We start from the raw sequence: 21,116 nt of genomic DNA, 5'->3' as shown, positions 1-21,116 counted from the left end.
ATTGACCTTGAAGAATACACGTCATCAGTGACATCATACATCAGTAAATGTGCTGATGATGTGGTAAAAATAAGGACAGTTAAATCATTCCCTAATGAGAAGGCCTGGATGAATGGAGAGGTGAGAGCTCTATTTAGAGCCAAAAGAGCTGCCTTTAAGTCAGGTGACAAAGAAGCCTACAACACTGCCAGAGCAAAACTGAAAGCAGGCATCAAGGAGGCAAAGCGAAGGCATCAGCAGAGACTGGAGAGAGACCTCAACACCAACAACAGCAAAGACTTGTGGCAGGCGGTCAAAAGTGTTACAGGCTACGAAAGCAGGAGCGCACCCATCATGTGTGAGGCCACGTTACCAGACGAGCTAAACACATTTTATGCTCGCTTTGATCTCCTCAACAGAGAGTCAGCTGTAAAGTTTACTCCGCCTCCAGAGGACCGGCCACTGTCAGTATCCACAGTGGATGTGAGGAAAGTCCTGCTGAAAGCGAATATGAGTAAAGATGCTGGGCCTGACAACATCCCTGGCCGTGTACTAAAAAAATGTGCCAACCAGCTAGTAGATGTCATTACTGACATTTTCAACATATTGCTGTCACAGGAGACTGTTCCCACCTGCTTCAAGACAGCCACCATCATCCCTGTGCCTAAAAAGTCTGCAGTGTCTGATCTAAATGACTACCGCCCTGTGGCACTCACCCCCATCCTGATGAAGTGCTTTGAGAAACTGGTTAAAACTGGTTAAAACTGCCCAAAACATCATTGGTACCCACCTACCAAGCATTATATTGGGGAGGTGAGGTGCCTGCACAGAGCCAAAAGGACCCTTAAAGACAACACCCGCCCCAGCCACAGTCTGTTCACCCTGCTGCCGTCAGGCAAAAGATACAGAAGTATTCACTGCCGTACCACCAGACTACAGAGCAGCTTCTTCCCTCAGGCTGTGAGACTACTTAATGCACCATCTGCACTCCTCCATGTTTAATAATTTTATTTTCTATACAATCAATTAATCAATTAAGAGGGAACCACACTTTAATTTCATTATTCAACCTGTTGTATAATGACCAATAAACTTCCTTGTATCCTTGTATCTTGTATCCTTGTATTTTAATTCGCAAACACTATAAGTTGTACTGTATTCTATATTATTCATAAAAGTTAAAAAAGTGAGTTGTCAAAATGCAACTATGAGTGGGATTGTGTGTCAGGCCAATTTGACGTTTCATTCCAACTTTACAGTCAAAATTCTGCTTTCACTTGATAAAATGTAATTAAAACTGGTCAGTATGAAACAATAAGCACTTTATGAAATACTGTAGAGCTGTCACAATTGCATTTTGACCAGTCAAATTAAAACTGTACATCTATTTAAATATACTGGGTAATTTAACATATTCTGATTGGTCAAAAAGAAACAAAGACTTATCGTAATGCAACTAATTGGTGATCAATAGAACAATCATAGTACGATTATTGTAATTATATGGCAAACCCATCAAAATTCTGTTTTCACTTGTCGACATATTTCAAGTCACGATGTCGCACAAAGAAATTTACAAAACATTTCTGACTGGTCAAAATTGCACTTTAAAGACAAAGTTGCCTCTGTTAACCAGTACCTCATGAAATTACCTCATAAGACACATTAGGAAAATAAATTAATATTGCTTAAAGAAGCTCTTTGAACTGACTTATTTAAAATAAGTCACCAGTCCATGCTGCTCCTCAAAAAGCTCTCCTTCTTACTTTTCTCCCTCGTATTACATAATATATATGTTACTTTATATATACTACACTTCTTTTGATTATATTCTATGATTGTGTCCATTGATCATAAAGGAATTTTAGGCGAAAAGAATCATTGATTGATTATTTTGCTCTAAATATCCAACTAGAATCACCATTGGCCACGTAGTCAACATTACATCAATTACAGCACATCGGTTTGCTTGGTTTACAACTTGAGAATGAAATAAATAAATAAAATAAAATCTGTATTTCAAACTGAAATGACTACATATTCACATTGCAAGCCATAGTGTACATCTGTTTCATGTATTTCACTATTTGACCTAATTCTCTGTTATTCTATAGAGCAACGTGGATGTTCACGGGAGTTGACACTAATCTACTGAGAATATGCACAAGATAATCTAGATTATTGCCATTATTCTGTCGGTAAATACTTGAAGCACTTTGCAGGAAGTGGTCCAACACTCAGCTGATGACGCTGTAAGCCAATTTTGCAGAAGAGAACTGTACTGATGCATGGGCTGGCCAAAATAAATTTCTGTCAGTATTAGTGCAATAGTTTGAGTTTGTTTTTAAATTCTAAGTTTTCCTGCAGCTTCCTTGCAGGTTCAGAATCAAATCAGCATCCGATGAGAAGGATAATGAACCCCGGCTGGAGGCACAAATGTGTTTTCACCATCAGGAAAAAAAATCTGAGTGACAGAGCACAAATGAGTAATTTATTTAAAAACAATATACAGAAAACAAAGCTTCTGTTTTGAGATCAAAGCACTTGACATGGAGGAGGAGGAGGACAGACTTAACAGGGGGGACAGAAGGAGAGAGAGAGAAAATGAACGATGACAGAGATCGTGACGGTCATCATCCATTTGATGCCGCTCGTAAATCACGTATAGAGCTCAAAGTCCAGTCTCCTGGAGTTGTAGAAGGGAGCGCCTTCCTGATCCACCCTCCTGCAGTAAACCCCGTCCTTGAAGTAGCCTTCGTCCACCCAGTTCTGGAAAAACAGAGAAGAGGATTAAAGCCCACCTGACCGGACTGAAGTCAGAGGGACGGCAACAACACAGCCAAGAGAGATGCAGCGACATCTCTGCAGACTGTTGGCGTTGTTCTGCTTGTTTCACTGATCCAGTTACTTCCACAAGATGCCAGTCTTTATCCAGCCTGTTGCACAGTACACACACTTTGTCCAGAAGCCTAGAAAATGATAGCGATTTCTACAAACTGTCCACAAAAGACAACAAAATTCAATTCAATAACATCAACATAGGACCAAGATTAGTTTCCTTACAGAAGCCTTATTTCAGTAATTCCTTCACAGAAATAACTTGGGCGACATGTTTATTACAGTTTAGCTTCGTGAACCCCAAAAAGAGTGGCTTCACATGAGCGAGGGAGTCTGTTTACCTCAGTGTTTCTATTGGTCAAATATCTGATGCAAAAGCTGTTAGAGTTTATTAGCAATGGTAATTAATATACATGATAAAAAGCAGTCTTCTTCCGACATAAAGTGCCCTTTGGATCAGTAGCATCCAGCCTTGTTTCAAAGGTCCCAATACTACAAACTGCAATCTGCCAACATTACTTCAAATTCCTGGAAATATCAGTGTGATCTGCTGCACCTTCATTGTGAGTATTGAAAGAACAATTTCAAGAATGATGTTTTTAAAAACAAAGTGACAAACAGAAATGGATGACTGATCATTAACTTTTTCGGCAGAGTATGCTATCTACCAAAAATGCAAATCTCTAAATGAAATATCACATCAAAGAACTGCTCTTCGGCTGGATCATAACTACTGAGTTCTTGATAACTTGGGTAAGCTGTATTGCACCCAAAAAAACACAAGCCTGGGAACAAAATCTCATCGATGGCAGTAATACTTCATTACTTTTTTTTTTTTTTTTAAACTCCAAATCCTTCAACACTGAAATCAGCTGCTGCAGTTTTCACCCTTCAAATCACAAATCTCACTCATTTAGCTGTCACATGTAACCAAGCAAGATGTGATTTATGTTTCTGTGGTCTTTAAAAAAGGACTATACCAGTGATTTTCAATGTTTGGCCGATTTACTACATGATATATATACATAATCTGCAGGAAAGGCACAAGATTTTGGTATTGGAAGAGCTCTAGTTTCCATTTGCATTGTAGTCCAAGTAGCTGCTGTTTGTAATCTGAGTGGATTTATAAAGGTAAGCAGCTGTGTGTGGAGCGAAAGCATTGGCTGAAAAGGCATCTCAAACTAAAACACCTGCAAAAAGTCCTGAAAAGAAAGAAAAACATTCAACTTCTGCAATAAAAGAAGCAAAAAAACAGTTTCTAACTACACCGGAAAACCAAAAACAACAACTGTCCGTAATCCCCTGAGGCTAAATCGTCATCAGACAATAGCAGATGGGCTCTGAGATTGTTATTACAGTGATAAAGTACTGGTGTGAAGAAAGTCTCAAGCCTCTGAAAGTAAATTTTCATATTGTCTTGTAAGGAAGGAAACCAATGGAAGAGCGATATTGGAGTTCTAAAATACAACTGCCTGTCTGGGGGGGAAAAAAATCAGCAGAAAAATGAAGCATAGACATTTTGCAGATATTTCAGTAAACATGCAGACTCACTGGTGTGGCCCAACAGGAGAGAAAGCATATCAGTGTGAAACAGAGCTGCCTCAGATCGTACCTGCATCTGCTGACTGCTGAAGGGGCCGTAGAGCTCAGAGTCAGCCACATTCTCCCATTTGTACTCCCACATCACTTCATCATTCACTGAGGAGAGACAAAACACGATGAAACACAAAAAAAAAAAAAATTGGTTGTGATGTTACGAGCAAACACAAATCAGGAATACAGATAACAGTGAGTAACCTCTTGTGTCTTCTTCTTCCTCGTCCTTGGTTTTGTCATCATGGCTGTGATCAAATTTTTCCGCAAACATATCAAGTTCATCTTCTTCGTCATTATCACCACCACCAGGTTTTTTCTTGGCCGGCTTCTGACTCCTGCTCTTCAGCAAATAGGCCAGTTTTTCATAGGTTTGCTGGTAGATCTCAAACATGCCACACCCAACCAGTCTGTCAGCTAGAGCTGTGAGCCGGTCTAGCTTCTCGGCATCCCTCTTGGTTTCCTCGTTGCCCTCGCCGTCTTCCTTCAGCTTGCTCCTCTTTCGCCCTCCGAGGCCTCCGAGTCGCCGCAGGCCTTTGGCCACCGTCTCCCCTGGAAGCAGCAGCTCCACCACCGCTTCGGTCAGCTGCTGCTCGCTGTAGTTTGCCAGCGGGTCCTCGGCGGGCTCCTTCTCCTCCACCTCGTCTTCATTTTCGCTGTTTGCCCGCTGCTCCTCTCTCAGTTTCTCCTCCTCGGCCTCATCTTCGTCGCCTGCTCTGCGTCTGCGTTTGGCCGCAAGACCTTTCTTCTTCTGTTTCACGGGCTGCTCTTTAATTTTCACCTAGAAAGAGCAAATGTTAATACTGCACAGCTTGACAAGCCTGACATCATTCAGGAAAAAAAAAAAACAATCACAAAAATCCAATTACCCAGTCGATGTTGTCAAGCCAGTTGTCTCGGATCTGTTCATCCTTTTTGATGAAATAGTTTCCCTCTGAGTCAAAATGTCCTTCCTGCATCTCCTCCTCCAGGTTAAAAGGTGTGATGGCAATTCCCTCGTCACAGTCAATTGTTGCTCCCTCTTGGCCTGAGAACAAAGTTATGATCTTAAATAAAACACTTCTCAATAATTTTTAAGAATAACACAATTCTGTGGGAACTGTGGATCAGTTTCGACTCTGCCCCCTCACAACAGCAGGAACTCAGACTGTCCAGCTTGATCTCCCTCGGGGATTTTAAACTTCTTTTAGAAGCTCTGGAGAGCATCTTTGAGAATTTGAACAGTTACAGTCCAAATAATCAAGTGACAAGAAGCCGTACCCTCCACATCGTCGCTGGCTAGAATGTCGTATTTGCTGCTTTTCGCGTCGTCGTCCTCATCCTCTTCATCGCTGTCAAGGGAATGCTTGCCCTTGAACCTGGAGCCAGGTCCGCTCACACCCTCACAAATCTAACTCGTAAGAAAGACAAAGACAAGCAAAATGATCAGCATCACATTACTAAAGTCATTTGAGAAACATTTTCACTCGGGCAAACTTAACATATGTCATCGAGTTAGATCAGAGGTTTTTAAAGAGCTTTATTTGCTTTGCACTCTAGAATCTGGGCACCTGCAGGTTAAAGACACAGAAGCACATTTTTCTTACTCAAATATGTCCTGCGGAGAAGTTTAATGGTAAGTTCTATATATCAGGTCCAATGCAGAGATCAGGCAGGAATACAGTTATTAATTAAACCATATGGCTGCTAAATCTAACCATGACTTTGTTTGGCCACAGAATTTGAGACAGGTGAGTTCAGTCAGTATAACAGGTAGGGATCAATTCATTCGGGTCATTTTCTCAGCAGGTCAGTATAATAGTTCAGTTTTAAAACATCGGAAATATGGATCTGATGCAGGAGAACTTGACTCAGCTGAAAAAAATAAATAAATAAATAAAAAAATGGGTAAAATGAATTTAGTGTTGAAATCAAGACCTCATAAACTCAAATTAAAAACTATGAAATTACTTTTTAAGGCCTAACATTTATCATAAGATTGAATTTAAGACTTAAAGAATTTAAGGACCCGCAGACACCGTGGTGAATTCATTTATTCAACCTTTATTTATACCTCGAGATCACCGAGGGGCTGCGATCATTTACCATGACAGTCAGTTACAAAAGCAAAGAAAAGGAAAAACAACAACAAAGAGATGAAATGAGAAAAGACAGTACCACAATTAGCTAAAAAAAAAAAAAAGACTTTGAAACTTATTATGATTTTAATGTTCTTTTAAATCGATTTTTTATATTACTGAATCAGTTAAAGTAAAGATATTGGTATTAGCCTATACTAGAAACTAGAAACGGTATAAAATGACCTATAGTGACCTCTAGGATAATCACAGCCTCATGAAACTTGAGCACTCGGGCATCATGACGGTATGGAATCAGGAGATAAGTGTATGGTCCCAGCTCTGAGCCCTGAGGCTTGTCTTCATGAGGAAGACTCGGGTATCCAGTGTGTGACTGAACGCAGTGAAGGTGTTTACAAGCCTCAACACGAGTGTGACACATACACACCTGGGAGAGAAGCTGCCAAGAACAGCACAGGTGAGTTTTTTTTTCATCGCAGGTTAAATATGAATGTATGTCCTAGTGGGGTCATGGTGTGCAGAGTGAGCAGAGTGAGCAGTGTGTGATAAATGTAAGTCTGGAGTATTCAAGGGGATCACTGAACAATGTGAGCAGTGTGAACAGTGTGTGAGCAGTGTGAGAGCAGTGTGTGAGCAGTGTGTGTGTGCAGTGTGTGAGCAGTGTGTGAAGGCTCTCTGATGTGAGCAGTGTGTGTACAGTGTGTGCAGTGTGTGATCAATGTGAGAGCAGTGTGTGTGCAGTGTGTGTGTGCAGGCTCTCTGATGTGAGCAGTGTGTACAGTGTGAGCAGTGTGTGAGCAGTGTGTGAGCAGTGTGTGATCAATGTGAGAGCAGTGTGTGTGCAGGCTCTCTGATGTGAGCAGTGTGTGCAGTGTGTGTGCAGGTTCTCTGATGTGAGCAGTGTGTGTGCAGTGTGAGCAGTGCGTGTGTGTGCAGGCTGTCTGATGTGAGCAGTGTGTGTGCAGTGTGAGCAGTGCATGTGTGAGCAGTGTGTGCAGGCTCGCTGATGTGAGCAGTGTGTGTGCAGTGTGTACAGTGTGTGCAGGCTCTCTGATGTGAGCAGTGTGTGTGCAGTGCGCGTGTGTGCAGGCTCTCTGATGTGAGCAGTGTGTGTGTGTGTGTGTGTGTGTGTGTGTGCGTGCAGTGTGTGTGCGCCGCAGGTGAAGCGGACTGTACCTTTTTGTTGGGCAGATCGTCTTCCAGATCAAACTCCCCGTTGTCGTCCTCAAACGTGACTTTCCTTTTGGACATGCTGCCGGAGGCCGCCGGACGCTCCTGGTTGGTTCCGGATCTGCACTTTGACGTAAAGTTTTTCTCGGCAGCAGCTCAAACCGCGCCGCGCCGCCGGGCTGTTAGCTAGCGGGCTAACGTTAGCCGACAGCAGCACACAGGCTTTCACCACGGCGGGTAAACAAACATGAGATGAGCATCAAGTGAGCGAACTGCGTAGATATTTTTATCCTTATGACTCACCGGAGTGAATATAGACAGATAGAGCTAATAGAGAGCAGTAGAAGCACAAGTGTGGGCTGACCTGAGCGATATTTGTATTTTCAAGCGACGTTCGTTTTACCGCGGATCCGGATCCGGTTTAAACAGGAAGTGACGCCATGTCGGTTTTCGCCCATATTTCTTTAAAAAAAATATATATATAATAATAATAATTAAAACAAGAAAGTTTACAAAATACTTTTAAGTCAAGAGTTCAAAGATAATATGACCTGCAACAAGAATATTTTTGAGTTCTTGGGTTAGTGGTGACACTTCAAACATAGTTAAACACTTTTTTTTTTTTTTTTTTTTTGTTATAATATCTTAATATTTTCTAAAATTGAACCCACTGGCACTCACGTTTTACTTTTTTTTTTTTTTTTTTTTTAAATATTATTTATTTATCATTTGTTCTTTCTATTTTTCTTTCTGTGCTATGTAGTACTACAGCACTTGGGCCTCCTTTTATTTTATTTTATTTCATTTCATTTCATTCCATTGTATTTTATTAGGTAAAACACGTTGAGATAAAAAAAAAAAAATACATTATCATTATAATGAGGGTTTTACTTTGAATTTCTGTCTTATTTTATGATGTAATGTTTTTCTTTTGTGTTTGTTTGTGTTTGTTTGTTTGTTTTTTAATTATTATTTATTAGTTCCGCACAATTAGATATAACAGAAACAATGGTGATAACACATGAATTTTGACGATGACAGTGTTGATTATTGTTATTACTGTTATAATTATCATCAGATTTTAGTTATTACACTGATAAAGTTTGATGAATTCATTGATGAATCAATATTTATTAATTAAAAAATCAATAAAATATTGTTGAAAGCCATGGCTCACAAAACAAAAGATTTTTTTCCCCCAGCTTTCTGGTGCAATACACAACTCAAATTACATTTATAGAGAGAATTAGGTCAAAAGGGCAGCATAAGACAGGCAGATGTTACAAGTGAAGACTAAAAAAAACATTTATTGTTTGGTTGCAGTAGAAAAATTAGACAGAGAGTGTCAGGATTACACGATCAAAGTTTCAAATAAATACACTGCATGCAGGGAAGACAAAGTCCAACAGTGTTATGTTGCAGGTCCTTTAATCTGAAGGAAAAGCTGCACTTGAAATCAGTTTTGACAAAATCAGTTAAACATCTGAGAGTAAACTAGGATTGAAAAGAAAAAGTGACTCTTGAAAGAAAAGGCAGGGAGGTGTGGAGGGCTATCCTCAAGAGCTTTGTCTTCTCCCCATAAAGCAAACGCAAACTGGAATAAAACACTTCATTACTTAAAAAGAAAGAAAAAAAAGCAAAATGATGCGCTTATTGGGGATGTGTGTGGAGCCGTGTGTGTGGCACAGAAAAGAGGATCCAAGGCCTCTGATGATGCAACACACACCACCAGATATTAAAGATGCCGTGCACGTCTCCCCTGAGTGTCAGCCAGACTGTTTTTTATGTATCGACATTAACATAAAGATGGTTTGCATGTCAGAAAACGGACACACACCGTGCAGAATGTGGAAGTGAGACAGAGAGACACACAGAGAAGCAGGAAGCACCAGACGCTGCTTCAACTTGTACCGTCTCTTGTTTCCAGGTGCAGACGGTTTGATTCGGCTGCGTCTGACCCATCAGCACGAGGTGGACTCATGCGTAGAGCAGAGAGAATATAATGTGTCAGGATTTTGTTACCAGGAAGTGGGTCGAGTTATTTATATTTCAACACTCGTCCTCTAGTACCCGAGGGAGGACCGGTGGTAGTAACCTGAAACTTTAGATTTAAACATTGTCTCGATCGAGATGGATCCCAACCGGGGGAACCACAACACATAAGAGTGACGAGGAGCAGAGGAACGTTTATCTGCACATGTAAATAATGTAAAGCCTGTTCCTGTGGATGAGTAGGATGACCCTGTGAGTGATTCAGCACTGGCAGAGGTAGGTCTGACTCACTCTTCTCCAAACCCAGACACTGAAAATATATCAGCCGTTGTTTTACAGTATAAACTCCTGGAACGGATCACTGCTGACTGCCATGGTTACCTTTTGATGTTTATGGCTTGAAATGAATTTACCTGTTTGTCCTTGAGCTGTCAGACATTGTGCACAGAGATTATTGCTCAGATAAATAGGTTACATATGTGCTAAATTCAAATGGTCACCTACTGTTGCTGTTTGAGGAGTGATTGTTTAATATTCAGGGAGTTTTCGGGGGGGATTTGTATGAATGTTTTGTTGAAGAAAGTCCTTGACATTTAGTTCTTTTTTTTTTTGTCTTTGTTGCACTGTGCGTGTCACTTCCACTCTGGATGCCTTCCACAATTTGAAACCACTTTTCTTCTTCAGTTCTCGTAATGAAGCTCCACGAGAAGATTTTAACCCATTACCTGTCGTGCACCTCCCCTGTGGATAAAGAGGGATATCTCTACAAAAAGGTTTGGGGAAACATGAAATACAGGCAGCAAGAATGTACTGGATCTGTTCTTTTTACTTTAAAACAGATGCAGTGAGTTGCTGACTGGCTTTACTTGGCCGTGTGTCTTCACAGAAAGAGCGGAACGCCTCCTACCAGCGGCGCTGGTTTGTCCTGAAGGCGAACCTGCTGTTCTACCAGGAGCGCCCAGCCGACCGCCACCTCCTGGGCGTCATCGTGCTGGAGGGATGTGCGGTCCGGAGCTCTGAGTTTGACGGACAGTTCACCTTTTCCCTGGTGTTTCAAGGGCCCGGACTCAAAACCTACAGGTTTGCAGCCGAGGACCGGCAGACTCAAGAGAGCTGGGTGAAAGCCCTGCTGTCAGCCAGCCACTGTTACCTCTCCCTGCTGGTCAGAGACTTGGGAAAGCAGTATGAAGGTGACTGTTGTGGCCTTTTGTGTTTTGTCAGCATGCTGTTTTCTTTTTTTTTTCTTTCTTTCTTTTTTTTTTTACAGGAACTATGCCTTTATTAACTTTCTGCTTTGTGTCTGCAGAGGCTAAACAACAGCAAAGCTCTGGTGAATCTCGTCCAGGCTCCTCTGCCAGCGCTCAGCCTGGGAAGGGCCACAGTCAGTCGCTGACCCTGCTGCACCCCGGCGCCCTGCTCCCCACACAGGAGCTCAGGCCTGCGGGCCGAGAGGGACGAGCCTTCAGCGCCAGCTACGCTTTGCACGCACCTTCCATACCCACTAAAGTGGTTAATAAGAAGTCTCCCAAGCTGTGGCCCAAGAGAAATGCTCATGTCACTCCAATTAATGGACCGGCACCTCTTTATGGAGAATGGCCTCTGGTGGGTTTGGATCCACTGGAGGAGTTCAGCAAACTGCATGATTATTACGGGCAGGAGGTGAAGCAGGTGAGGGACGAGTGGCTGAGGAGTCGACAGGCGCAGGAGGAGCACCGCAATAAAGATCTCATAGACCTTGGATGAAGTGAAGGTCTATGAAACTGAAATAGATTAAAAAAAAAAAAAAAAAAGGACTCTCACGTGGCTCCTCTCTGTATTCATTTATGTAAGAATGTAAGACACAGATATTTGTAAATGTGTGTCTACAACTTGCTTCCATGTCGTATGATTAGTTTAGATCAGTTTTATGTTGATTTATTTCACAGCAGGTGTATTTTTGTCAGAGCCAAAGAGGCTTTACATACAGTCCATGTGGTATAATCACCACTAAATTCATATTTGGTGTGAAATGGCTTTATAATGCAGAATTTAATAAAGCAAAATGCATATTTTTGATTGCATGTAAAAAACGAAACAAAAAAACATTAAAATCACTCAGCTGACTAAAATGTTTCATAATACACAATTTAAAAATGAACTATGGAGACAGCTCCAAAATCTGTATGTATTTTATTTATATATGTATTTATAATTTTGCAAATGAGATGTACATCTAAAAATACAAGCATACACACACAGACACACACACACAGCATAAAACAAGGCGTAGACCATAAAACACAAACCACCACAACACTCATTATATTTCTGATATTATACTATATTTACGCAGCACATCTGTTCATTTGCTCTCATATCCCCTTTCTCTGAAGGGAAACTTTGGTTCCAAGAAGCATCACAGGGCTGGGTCATAATAAATATTCATCCAAATACGTGTGGGCCACATGCCAAACTTAAAGAAAAAAAAAAAAAAAAGACAAGAAAAGAAAACATATATAAAAACAGAACTGATCTTACTGTCACTGAGCCGAGCCTACAGCACACTGTATGGGCAGTTTGATGTGTTGGACAAAAAGTTTACTCACATGGTGAATTTTCAGTTTTGCTATTAATATTTAAAGTAATGAATATAAATTAATCTCTTCATGTTTTCCAGGATATTTAACTGAGCCGTGGTAAATGTAAAAGACAAGCCTGACGTTGCCCACCCCGGGTCTGAACCACAGTGAGACAGTAAACAGCAGAGGGCGCTGTAGCTGCAGCAACACACTGACTGAGACGGGGCCAGAGTGAGCGAGTTAGTCCGCAGGAACACACTGACTGATGAAAAGTGTGTGGGAGCCTAGAGATTACAGCTGGGGAACCAAGGACCAATCTGTTAATTTGGGATTATTAACACATGCAAGTCTCTTTAACTGAATTAGCCACTCATCGAACTGGACCAGAGGTGACCAAGATATGGCCCGGGGGCCAAATCCGGCCCACGAGCACATCTCATGAAAAAACATATTATTAATTTTTTTTTTTTTAAAAATTGAAATATTTGCATCCAGTTATTATCAAAATAAGAGGTTTCTATGATGAATTGGTAAATTAATGATTAATGATAAATCAAAATAAAGAATCAGTTGGAAGTAAAGAAGGACCCAGCAGGCTTGGTGCTGCGCTGACTGCTGCTGCGTTATGTTAGTTTAACAAACAGCAAAAAGAGAAAAGGCTGACATGGGATGAAGATTTTTTCAAGAAAGAAGGAAAGAGCAGTATTTACTTCTGGAAGTTAAATGACGAACCTGCATCTTATATATTTGTTGCATTTCTCTCTTTTGCTTTATGTGATTCTACATTATGTGTTATTCTCATGCACCAACATGCAATTTCTCACTGATTTGGTATTGGCTGCAAATTGATTTAAATGAATAAATTAGAAAGTATCCTAAAATATGAATGCGTCGACTTGGGTCATATTGACTTTAGCAAAAAATAATGTGAGGTCACTTTTGAACAAATTACCTAATATATCAATAATATACAGCAGTGTGATCAGTGAGGTAAAACGTGTTTTTTTGGGACTTCATCAGACCTGTCACTGGCTCACTTTGCCAGCCAAGCCCTGCCACACCAGCCTCAGAGAGCAAACGCTGCAAGCCGACCCGCCCTTCAAATTTAATGTATGGCGATCAACGTAAAGCATCCCAAACGTATCAAGTATCAAAACAGATCCAGCTGCACGCAAACACATGTCAAACACATACAGACACAGCAGAGAACGCGATCTAGCGTTACAAACGGCAGCTTCCCCAGGTTTTCTCCCTCTGTAGGTCAGGCTGGGAGCTTCTCCACATGCCAGACCGCACAGACACACATACCAATCATCTATAATGTGATAGATGGCTGTGGGGGCACATGGGGGAGCGTGGCGGGATGGGTCACGTTGCACCCAATGCCATTGGAATGTATACAAATCTGTACATTAACACCCCCCCCCCCCCCCCCCCCCCCCCCCCCCAAAGTAGCAGCATGTAAACACATCAGGAGGCGAGGCAGTATTTTACGATTATATGGACAGCTTATAGTCAGCAAACTGAAGCAGATGCTGACACAGCTGGGAATGGTTTTTACATAACATTTATGTGTTGTGAAAAAAGTGGCTGATTGAAGTTTTTGCAGGAGGGAGATGAGAAATCTGTCCAAATCAAACAAAGACAGAGTTTAGGTAACACTTCTATATAACATGAAGAGAGTGACACATGCCACATTCACTGGTGCTGATACAAGGTGGTGATAAGCCGAAAGAGCAAAGGTCAAAGGTCACTGGAAAGGCAAGAGGGGGCTGACAGCGAGCAACAGGCTCAGGACGTCCTGGGAGGCCCAAGATCACAAAGTCTCTCTAATCCGAGTGACCGACCGTCCTGGAAACCTGCGAGGAGCGCAGGCCTCGCCTGAGCCGCAGCTTCTCACCTGCCCATTAACCACCAGGCCGGGAAGATCTGTGGAAACACAAACAGTCAAGACCACGGGCTAAAATAAATTCATCAAACGGAGGAGATTAACGAGGCCGTTTAGGGTATGAAAAACAGATTATCTTTGGTTGTGATGCTGGTAAATTTGGATATTAAAAAAATGAGTTTTGCTTTGAGGGACTGGCACGTTGGCGGACTGTCAAGTTTATTTAGCTATTTTGGTCGCCCTCAGCTGTCCCTTTTATATTCTCTTGAGAATGTCTGCTGCCATCACCCTGCCAAGTAATCCCCTTATTTGACAGACGGGGTGGGGGTGGGGGAATGAGGGGGAGGAGGGGAGGGGGGTATATCGGGCAGGGTGAGGTGTGGTGGGCTCCCAATCTGAGCGGGGAAACAGGTGGAAACGCGTTTTCATCACTGAGGCCGTCACTACACACAGAGCTCTCTGCCGGTGGGAAACGAGGCCTGCAGCCAGAGGTTAACAGCGCCTGTACATGTCTGGCATGGCGCTGTGCATTTAACGCTGCCAACGCGACATGATATCCTCATTGAGGGATGAAATATCAAAAAAACAGAAACAAGAAATCCATGTTTCCACATAGCCACCGCTTTCTCATCGCTCGTTAGGAGGCTGCTTGAGATTCACGTTGCATCAAAAGTTGGATTAGTGCTCAGTGTGACTGAGGATGAGGATCATTAGAGAATATAAAAATGTGAAATGAGACACTTTTGGAAAAGGAAGTCTCCTCCAAATTAATCAGTAAAAAAAAAAATGGAATAAATAAAACAAAAATGATGCCCTCCTATATCTGATAGCACATAATGAATGATAATGATTTGACTCTAGCTGGATTATCTGTTAAATCCCCTGTTAAAACATATTTTAACAAGCTTACCTTTAAGTGTTGCCTTAACATCCCATCATTTTATTATAATGAGTCTTTTATCATGTATTATCTTCATATTTTGATGATATCTGTTTTGTTTTGTTTTTAATCTGCTCTGTACAATTAAAGATGACAGGTACAATGATGATGATGACATGAAAATCTATATTACCATCATCAGATTTCAGTCACCAAACAGATAAAGTTGAATTAATTCACAAATCAGCATTTATTCGTTCACTATCAAATATATAAAGATATTTTTTCCAACTTTCTCAAGCCATCATAACTCAAATTACATTTATAATTTATTCTGTCCCAGCTGTTACAAAGAATATAAATGTAAATAAATCCTGTGCAACTGCAAAAAAAAATCAGCATTTGTTTTTATGCCCTGTCCGCCCATGCATGAAGAGATATTTTAATTTGAAAATGAATACTTATCTAACCGCACTTTGTTTTGGTGGCTGGGTTGATCCCATGTGTAGATGCAGATGAAGGGGGGCGCAGTGCTATCACACTATTTGACATGTTTGGTATATTTTGGAGCACTTTCCATTCTTACAAACTCAAATTTGACATTAACATCACCTTATATCACAACCCTTATCTTAAAATACAAGAGCCAGGCCACGCATGCACATACAGGGTAAAGGCCGCATCAGCTGCTGAGCGCATAGGAAGGTTGTATCTCAGGCTGTAATATCGCAGCGGGCATCACAAACCAAAAATAAAGTCAGAGAGCGGCCGATGTGACTCTGGGTGAGCTGATGGAGACGGACCGCGGGGAGGGTGGCAAGGCTGTGTCCAGTGGTCCAACAAGCATCTAATGTCCTCAATGTCCATATTAGTCCACGTGGGACTGCAAACCTATGGCAAGGTCCCTCAGCTATCAGGTTTACTTAATTCCAAGACTCCTGGATCTATTTCTGATCCCCCTGTAAGGTGATATCTTGTCCCCCCATTCTGTCTCCTTCCCTTTTGCCACCACCTCGTCCTTTGCCATCCTTTCCTTCTCTCTCTCTCTCTCCCTCTCTCTCTCTCTCTCTGTCTCTCTCTCCCCCTCTCCCTCTCTGTGTTTTATCCCAATCCAAACTTGAGGCTGTGGCTAAAGTTAGAATGGCCGGTGGAGGGGTATATAAGCCCCCCGGGATCCACGTATAACGCGGCTTCACACAGTCCTCTCTTTCTTGACCATCAAACCTCCACACATACCGTCTCAAAATGGTGAGTAACACCATTCCCACACGGCTGCACTCCGCTGATGGGAATCTCCACGGAGCGAGAGCTGAATCAAATCGACCCTTTTAGATTAACACCACTTTTTGATATATTTTGGCATTGGCCATAGCTTGATCATGTGTGTTTTTGGATAATAGGCAACCTGCTGTCCATGCTGATCCAGACAACAGGGTGCATGTGTATAAATGTGTAAATACTATTGGTTAATGATGACTTTATGTGTGAGAGCATAACATATTTGTAAGACTCAAAAATCTGCAGGGTTACCTTGGAGAAAAAGGAACCTTTTATAGCTATTTAAGGAATGCAGGAAATTTTATTTCTTGGTCTAAACTGTGAAATGAAAACACATGCATGCCATGTTGGTAGCCGAACTTGCAGGATCAACCAGAGCATCACAGCATGAACAGCTTCCCACTGGGGGTTAGAGGTTGTTTACTGTCACTCTGAGTTTTTGTCAGGGTGGACGGGCTCATCAAAGGGTTCCCCTGTGTGTTTTGTCCCCCAGGCACCCAAGAAGGCCAAGAGGAGGCAGGCAGCAGGAGACAGCGGCTCCTCCAACGTGTTCTCCATGTTTGAGCAGAGCCAGATTCAGGAGTACAAGGAGGTGAGGATGTCCGGAGACACTCTGACACCTGCGAGCAGCCTGTCACTCCCACGGCCGCCGGGTTTGGTGAACAGAGAAACCAAGAGCGAGTTATAATAAACCAGTGTCGCCTCAGTTTAATCAACTCTTGTTTATGTTGAAGGCTGTATAACCAAAATTAGACTTTGGTGAAGCAGCCGCTGGCGTGGCTGGATCCATTTTCGCAGCAGTTGCTGTTCGACTCATGCACCCCTCCTCTGCCCGTTCCCTTCATGTAGATTTAATAAGCATGAGAATGTCATTAGGAGGAGCTCTGAAATTTCTATCACCCTCTGAAGCTCTCCAAAGTCTGCTCGCCTTTGACCCCCCCCAACCCCCCCTACCGGCCCCCCAGCTGCCACTCTCCTTAAGTCTTTTGCTGATGGATTGAAGGACAGGGAGGACAACTGGGCCTGAGCGTAGGACAGCGATGAGGAAGAAAGAAGGAGAGAAATAGAAACGAAGCTAGAATCTTGTTTTTTTTTTCTTACAGATCTGACACAACTGTCTGTGCATTAAAATTGAACTTAACGATTCGATGAGCAGGTGAAAGTCTAGAAGTCGAGCAGAAGGGGGAGTCATGGCTCCCCTGTGCAGTCTGGGGTGTGATAAGGTCAGGGAATGGGGATTTTATATGGACGGGCCGCGGAGAGATTGGATTATGATGGTGTCTGTGATTTCGATGCGTTGTCAAGGGAGATGTGATCCAAATAGAGGGGATGCACATTCCTCATGCGATAAGTGATCCAGACTTCTGCAGTGCCACTTGGGGAATGTGTGGCACAATCATTAGGATGGTCTTAGCACTCTGCGCAGATGGAGTGATGGTAGCCGAAGGGAGGGTGTGTGTGTGTGTGTGTGTGTGTGTGCAAGAGGGAGAGAGCGAGAGAGAGAAAGTTGCTGGCCAGGTTCAAGATCATGTCCAAGAGGTTATCTTAAGTTTCATGGACGTAAGAGCTTCATCTTGGCCGTGAGGGAGGGAAGGGGGGGCGGGGGAGTTAAGATCTCAGACAGCTGGACGCTAATGATACTTTCCCAAATTAACATGTAAGAAAACACTGAGGTCCACCACCTTAAGTCCCCTCCGACCCCGCCAGGACCACTGAAGTGACGTCTTTGAATTTTCCTCTCCATTGCCATTTTCTTGCACCGTATCCCCTATACAAGGTTTACATAGCCTGGAGTCATAAATACCCAGCAGCTGACACTTTAATGGACAAACTGTTGACAGAGGAGTCCATAAAATGCTAACAAGCCTCACCCGGTCCGTCCCAAGAATGATCCGTGGCAGCGCCCGCGCTCCTCGCCATCTGTGCTGCTGATGACAAGCTGACACTCTCCGGTTTTGTTGGTTCATAAAAATGAAAATCTTGTCATTTTTTTTTTTTTTTCCCTAGGCTTTCACAATCATTGACCAGAACAGAGACGGTATCATCAGCAAAGATGACCTGAGGGACGTGCTGGCCTCAATGGGTGAGTTGTGCAAAGTGGGAAAAGTGTGTGTTAGTGTGAGTGTGTGATAGGTATGTGTGTGTAACCCTAAACTCTGTGCGGTGCAGGCCAGCTGAACGTGAAGAATGAGGAGCTGGAGGCCATGATCAAGGAGGCCAGCGGCCCCATCAACTTCACCGTCTTCCTCACCATGTTCGGAGAGAAGCTGAAGGGTGGGCGTTCCATTTCCTTTCACCACTCCTCGTTGTTAATCTGCTCATTTTTTTTTATTTTTTTTTAGTTGTATTGCCGTTTGATATATTATATGTGTAGTTATGGTCAAATTGTAGCTTTTGTGCATTTTTTTCCCCAAGTGGTTGTTAGTGAAAACCCTCCCTGTTCTCTCCAGGTGCCGACCCCGAGGACGTTATTGTCAGCGCCTTCAAGGTCCTGGACCCCGAGGGTACTGGATCCATCAAGAAGGAATTGTGAGCACTTTTGTATTCTCCACAGTGTTTTATGATTACAGCATAAACAAATGGGATTCATTTTGTATTTGGCCAAAAAAAAAAAAAAAAAAACTTTCTCTGTTCATCTTCTGCAGCCTTGAGGAGCTCCTGACCACTCAGTGCGACAGGTTCTCCAAGGAGGAGGTAATTTGGCAAACCAGTAAAAAAAAATACAGAAAGATTTTTGCAACAAAATCATCCATGCATTTGAAGATTTCATCATATTTGATACTGAGTGATCGCATGCGAGCATTATCCAAAGTAAAAGGACAGACATTTTAGCAATAAAAGGTTTTTTAGTGGAGTGCAGATTCATACATTTTTTTAGGAAACAAAATATAATCAATACAGGTTTATGCCAGGTTAATTTTTGGAACTATTTTAGGTGAGCAGCCACGTATTCATCCGCTGCGCAGTGATTTGCAGCCGTACAGTGTCTCATCACAGACTGTGTTCATTTCAAATAGAAACAGGGAAAGCAGCACCTTGTAGTTAAGAGACCTGCCTTATTTTTGTGTCACATTTCATTTAAATTTTATCAATTCCCATGAATAAACCTGCAGACCTGGGCTGCATACCATCTAAAGGGGCAGCATGCAGAATTGCAGAGGGTTGATTGAGATGAGGACCTTTTTGACTCAAATGACAAAAAATGTGGAACAAGCAGCCAGACTATTAAACAGAGAACCATCAAAATTTGTTTTTATCCTATATTTTTTGCCAGATGAGTCTAATGGTCCTCATTTAAAAGTGACCCTCTGTGCATGTTTAAAATGATTTACCGTTTTGCTTTGGAGCTGCAACAAATTCACATTTTCTCACTTTTAATAAAATGCTGGTGGCTAGGAGTGCATGCCGTCAGCCAGCAGAGTGTATGGAAAAAACAAATATTTTATGCATAAAACACATTTCATACACAGAGATAGACTCAAGGTTTTAAAGTGTTTGGCATGAAGCACCGGAGCCAGTGACATACCGGGGACACATGGATGATTTTGATTGATTTGGGACATTTAACGAATATAATCCCGATTGTATATAATTTCCCACACCGCTGCCATGTCCTCGCTTATTCCCTCAGATCAAGAACATGTGGGCCGCCTTCCCCCCAGATGTTGCCGGCAACGTGGACTACAAGAACATCTGCTACGTCATCACACACGGAGAGGAGAAGGAGGAGTAAAGAGGAGCTCGAAGACAAGAAAAAAAACAGCATCCCTTTGCTATTCTGTCTTCCCTGCCCTTCCTCTCCTCCTCCTCTTCCCCCCTCCCACCTACCTGTTGTGTGTTACCCACGCGCTCTGCCACTCATGTTCAAACCAGAGACTCGCCACGCTGACGCATGAGGTGGCCGATACGCACGGGGTGTCTGTGTGTGCTTATGGGGAATTGGGATTGTTTTCAATAAAAATGATCTTGTGACATCACCTCCACTCACAACCTTTTCTCAGCCATCATCGTCATCTTTCCTTGTGATCTCTGTCTTCTCACCTCCACATCTCCGTCTACCTGGTTTACTGCAGCACCTGGGCTGCTGGTGCGGGTGAAAATGTCCCGCTGCCTCCCTTTGGTTCTCCTGAGAGGAGGACGGGGCGCTGCTGACAAACACGGGGACCTCATTCCAAATTTTGAAGAAGTCCCCCTTTTAGGTAGAAACGGTGAGAGGAGGGAGAGCACGGTCAGTTTAGAGAGAAAAAGTTGTCTCCTTAAAGTGATGGCTGCTTCTTTCTCAAAAAAAGGAGAGAGAGAGAAGGAGAGGAGAGGAAGGGCCGAAAGAAAACATTCAAGTCTTCGAGTTCTTTCCCTCTTCTCCTCCTCCTCCTTTTCATCACTGGGATCTCCTTTCCTCCATAAGGTGTCTCGATTTCACTCTGATGTCTTCCTCACCTTCCTCTGTAATGAATAAAAGGGACGAACTGTGAATAAAAACCTCTTTGTTTTTGTACAATAGTGTCTCTGCTCAGTGGCTCTGTGGGAAAGAGAGAGAGAGAGTCTGGCGAGGCCCGGATCGATCAAATACACCTCTAGTGACATCTAGTGGAGTCTTCCCCCGTGTGTCAGTGCATGTTGCTGCATGACTGAGGCCCAACACCCACTAAATATATCACCAACACCAGCTCGGTTGTCACGGAAGGTCGAGCAATGCCTCTGTGAACCGCTAAACGAAGAGTCACTGGGTCAGGGAGCAAAAATTATTTTATTATGGAAAAAAAACCCAGCATCCAAAGACACATAATGTTGTCTAAGCCCATCAATCCAAACTGAATAAATATAAATTTTAATCTGAACTGAATGAATAAACCTACATTTCA

General features: G+C 42.6%; 3 protein-coding genes across 4 annotated transcripts; 2 read left to right on the top strand and 1 right to left on the bottom strand.

Annotated features, from left to right (window-relative positions):
- Positions 1-2,448: 2,448 nt before the first annotated feature.
- Positions 2,449-8,084, bottom strand: cd2bp2 (CD2 (cytoplasmic tail) binding protein 2). 2 transcript variants are annotated; one of them, XM_030058817.1, is made up of 7 exons: positions 8,023-8,084; positions 7,665-7,880; positions 5,671-5,800; positions 5,280-5,437; positions 4,615-5,191; positions 4,430-4,515; positions 2,449-2,748 (listed from the first exon to the last, which is right to left on the bottom strand). In XM_030058817.1, the coding sequence occupies exons 2-7, from the start codon at positions 7,737-7,739 to the stop codon at positions 2,638-2,640; spliced, it is 1,137 nt and encodes a 378-aa protein (XP_029914677.1). In that variant the 5' UTR covers positions 7,740-7,880; positions 8,023-8,084; the 3' UTR covers positions 2,449-2,637. The 2 variants fall into 2 exon arrangements, with proteins under 2 accessions (XP_029914677.1, XP_029914676.1); XM_030058816.1 differs by having other exon boundaries at positions 7,665-8,082.
- A 1,524-nt stretch (positions 8,085-9,608) lies between these two features.
- On the top strand, positions 9,609-11,719 carry pheta2 (PH domain containing endocytic trafficking adaptor 2). Its single transcript, XM_030058460.1, has 4 exons — positions 9,609-9,926; positions 10,335-10,423; positions 10,537-10,840; positions 10,957-11,719. Exons 2-4 carry the CDS (start codon positions 10,343-10,345, stop codon positions 11,391-11,393), a joined length of 822 nt encoding a protein of 273 aa, XP_029914320.1. The 5' UTR covers positions 9,609-9,926; positions 10,335-10,342; the 3' UTR covers positions 11,394-11,719.
- A 4,441-nt stretch (positions 11,720-16,160) lies between these two features.
- mylpfa (myosin light chain, phosphorylatable, fast skeletal muscle a) lies at positions 16,161-20,749 on the top strand. Its single transcript, XM_030058897.1, has 7 exons — positions 16,161-16,224; positions 16,748-16,846; positions 18,262-18,337; positions 18,424-18,528; positions 18,705-18,783; positions 18,900-18,948; positions 19,886-20,749. Exons 1-7 carry the CDS (start codon positions 16,222-16,224, stop codon positions 19,985-19,987), a joined length of 513 nt encoding a protein of 170 aa, XP_029914757.1. The 5' UTR covers positions 16,161-16,221; the 3' UTR covers positions 19,988-20,749.
- Positions 20,750-21,116: the final 367 nt, after the last annotated feature.

The sequence above is a fragment of the Myripristis murdjan genome, chromosome 8 (genome assembly GCF_902150065.1).
Source record: "Myripristis murdjan chromosome 8, fMyrMur1.1, whole genome shotgun sequence".
In the NCBI taxonomy this organism is placed as follows: Eukaryota; Metazoa; Chordata; class Actinopteri; order Holocentriformes; family Holocentridae; genus Myripristis; species Myripristis murdjan.
The sequence above is the reverse complement of the archived record's forward strand: the minus strand, read 5'-3'. Positions and strand labels throughout refer to the sequence as shown.

What these genes read in the sequence shown, in the direction of transcription:
- cd2bp2 (XM_030058817.1), bottom strand. Translation starts at nt 7,739, where the DNA reads ATGTCCAAAAGGAAAGTCACGTTTGAGGACGACAACGGGGAGTTTGAT. An exon ending in AGCCAGCGACGATGTGGAGG is followed by an intron (nt 5,438 to 5,670) that starts GTACGGCTTCTT and finishes CTTTGTTCTCAG; the next exon opens with GCCAAGAGGGAGCAACAATT. An exon ending in GGCTTGACAACATCGACTGG is followed by an intron (nt 5,192 to 5,279) that starts GTAATTGGATTT and finishes TGCTCTTTCTAG; the next exon opens with GTGAAAATTAAAGAGCAGCC.
- mylpfa (XM_030058897.1), top strand. An exon ending in GGACGTGCTGGCCTCAATGG is followed by an intron (nt 18,338 to 18,423) that starts GTGAGTTGTGCA and finishes TGTGCGGTGCAG; the next exon opens with GCCAGCTGAACGTGAAGAAT. An exon ending in GGATCCATCAAGAAGGAATT is followed by an intron (nt 18,784 to 18,899) that starts GTGAGCACTTTT and finishes CATCTTCTGCAG; the next exon opens with CCTTGAGGAGCTCCTGACCA.
- pheta2 (XM_030058460.1), top strand. Translation starts at nt 10,343, where the DNA reads ATGAAGCTCCACGAGAAGATTTTAACCCATTACCTGTCGTGCACCTCC. An exon ending in AGGGATATCTCTACAAAAAG is followed by an intron (nt 10,424 to 10,536) that starts GTTTGGGGAAAC and finishes GTGTCTTCACAG; the next exon opens with AAAGAGCGGAACGCCTCCTA. An exon ending in CTTGGGAAAGCAGTATGAAG is followed by an intron (nt 10,841 to 10,956) that starts GTGACTGTTGTG and finishes TTGTGTCTGCAG; the next exon opens with AGGCTAAACAACAGCAAAGC.